The sequence below is a fragment of the Corticium candelabrum genome, chromosome 12 (assembly GCF_963422355.1).
Source record: "Corticium candelabrum chromosome 12, ooCorCand1.1, whole genome shotgun sequence".
NCBI classification, from domain to species: Eukaryota; Metazoa; Porifera; class Homoscleromorpha; order Homosclerophorida; family Plakinidae; genus Corticium; species Corticium candelabrum.
The window spans coordinates 1,597,501-1,600,000 of record NC_085096.1 but is presented as its reverse complement, the minus strand read 5'-3'; the positions used below and the strand labels follow the sequence as shown (position 1 = coordinate 1,600,000).

Here is a 2,500-nt window from a genome sequence, read left to right as displayed (position 1 = left end):
GAGCAATGGCAACGAGAGACACATTGACGTGGATTCACAGTCCGCTCTTCGTGTTTTCAATTATGATGACTTTTTCGGGAGAATAAACTTGAAGTCTCCTGGGCCATTCTAGAGAGAAAAGACATCTTTGTCCGCATAAACAACGAGTAAACTACACGTAAAGTCCGGATCGCTGTAACTATAGTAGACTTGGCAGGCTTGCCAATCTACATGAGTAGGACAATAACTTGGAATACACTCACCTTTCCACATGCCAAAATCGTCTTGACAATTTTGGAGAATGTGAACTTGGTGAGTCACTCACCGTGGAGAGCCACCATGCACTGCTTGGAGTGACACACAATCTGCTGAGTCACACATTAGATAGATATAAGCTAATTGAGTTTGTGACGTAAGTAGTAGGTAGTATTTAGTCACGTGGGGTGCTAAGGCTATGACGTGGGGTGACACTTAGTGAAGTAAGTGTGTGAAAGTAGGCGCGGTGAGTCCAGACACACGGGAGGCTGAAAGTGTCGTACCGGAACCGAACACTGCCATACTAATGTGAGTCTGGAGACGAGGTAACTCACAATACACCAAACTATTGTATTGGAGAGATGCATCTCACAATACACTAGCCTATTGTATGAGAGGGATGCATCTCACAATACACTAGACTATTGTATTGGAGGGATGTATCTCACAATACACTAGACTATTGTATTGGAGGGATGCATCTCACAATACACTAGACTATTGTATTGGAGGGCTGCATCTCACAATACACTAGACTATTGTATGAGAGGGATGCATCTCACAATACACTAGACTATTGTATTGGAGGGATGTATCTCACAATACACTAGACTATTGTATTGGAGGGATGCATCTCACAATACACTAGACTATTGTATAGGAGGGATGTATCTCACAATACACTAGACTATTGTATTGGAGGGATGCATCTCACAATACACTAGACTATTGTATTGGAGGGATGCATCTCACAATACACTAGACTATTGTATTGGAGGGATGTATCTCACAATACACTAGACTATTGTATTGGAGGGATGCATCTCACAATACACTAGACTATTGTATTGGAGGGATGCATCTCACAATACACTAGACTATTGTATTGGAGGAATGTATCTCACAATACACTAGACTATTGTATTGGAGGGATGCATCTCACAATACAATAGACTATTGTATTGGAGGGATGCATCTCACAATACAATAGACTACTGTATTGGAGGGATGTACCTCACAATACACTAGACTATTGTATTAGAGAGGTGCATCTCACAATATAATAGACTATTGTACACAAACGAATTCCACACTTAATTGAATCAACCCAAGAATACCTTCAACACTAAGATTTGCAGACTTGAATTCAACAATGGAGTTTCTAAACGTTGCCTAAATCAAACTAGGTGTGTACACCCACCTTGTCAACACACAACACAAATGACCACATACCTTGTCCTTCTCGTTGAACCAAGCCATCGACGGAGGAACCTTGTCTACTACTCTAACCTGAACAAACACAATTTCATAAATAATTAATTTAATTAATAGCTTATACACTGTACAGTACCAGTATTTTATACAAAAAAACATTATTTAATATTAATATAGCAATAAATATTAATTAAAAATTTCAAACATTTAATAATAGAAATTTTGTCCTCTTGTCGTGTGATCATTTAAACAATGACTAACTAAAATTTTTGGTAATCATTGTTAATTAATTAACTAGGGATGTGGAAGAGTTGGGATGTTTAATAACAGACAATGTCATGTGATACACACACACACACACACACACACACACACACACACACACACACACACACACACACACACATGTACATACACACACACACACACACACACACACACACACACACACACACACACAAACATGTACACACACAAACACACACACACAAACACACACACACACACACACACACACACACACACACACACACACACACACACACACAAGAAAAGTGAATAACAACTTACAGAAGTGTGTACAGCAATTACAGACAACACCTTCATACTAACGTCTAGTTACAGGCAACAGACATCTTATATCATGCAACAAACCCTCAAACTATTTAATTATCAATGACGTCACAATTCCGCAACCACGCCCACTCAAATTAACTATCATCATACAACACAGACAAACCCAACGACACTGAGACAACCGCAAATCGAGTTGCTAGTGTGACGGAAATCGAGTTGTGAGCGTGACGTCATGATCAAACCGCACGACGGAGACAGACTGTCTACAACCGGAAACGACCACGCCCCTCGGTCAACAACCGATTTTCGCGCGTTCCGAGAAAGCGGTTCGCATCGGCGAGTGCTTACCTTCTCTACTAATTTGTTATCGACTAGATAAGTGACCAGATGTCTTCCGATGAAGCCACAGCCTGCACACACGCAGAGTGTCTCGTCAGTAAAACGTTGCTGGTTGTGTGACACTCTGCGTTTGCGT

At 40.6% G+C, this 2,500-nt stretch overlaps 1 protein-coding gene across 1 annotated transcript in view; it reads right to left on the bottom strand.

Annotated features, from left to right (window-relative positions):
* Positions 1–2,500, bottom strand: part of LOC134187757 (dTDP-glucose 4,6-dehydratase-like) — an 8,345-nt gene that overhangs the window by 5,741 nt on the left and 104 nt on the right. The window contains exons 2-4 of the mRNA XM_062655907.1: positions 2,374–2,435; positions 1,468–1,524; positions 1,353–1,407 (exon numbers count right to left, since the gene is read on the bottom strand). Of these exons, the coding sequence (XP_062511891.1) occupies positions 1,353–1,407; positions 1,468–1,524; positions 2,374–2,435 (174 nt within the window). The remainder of the gene's footprint in view (positions 1–1,352; positions 1,408–1,467; positions 1,525–2,373; positions 2,436–2,500) is intronic.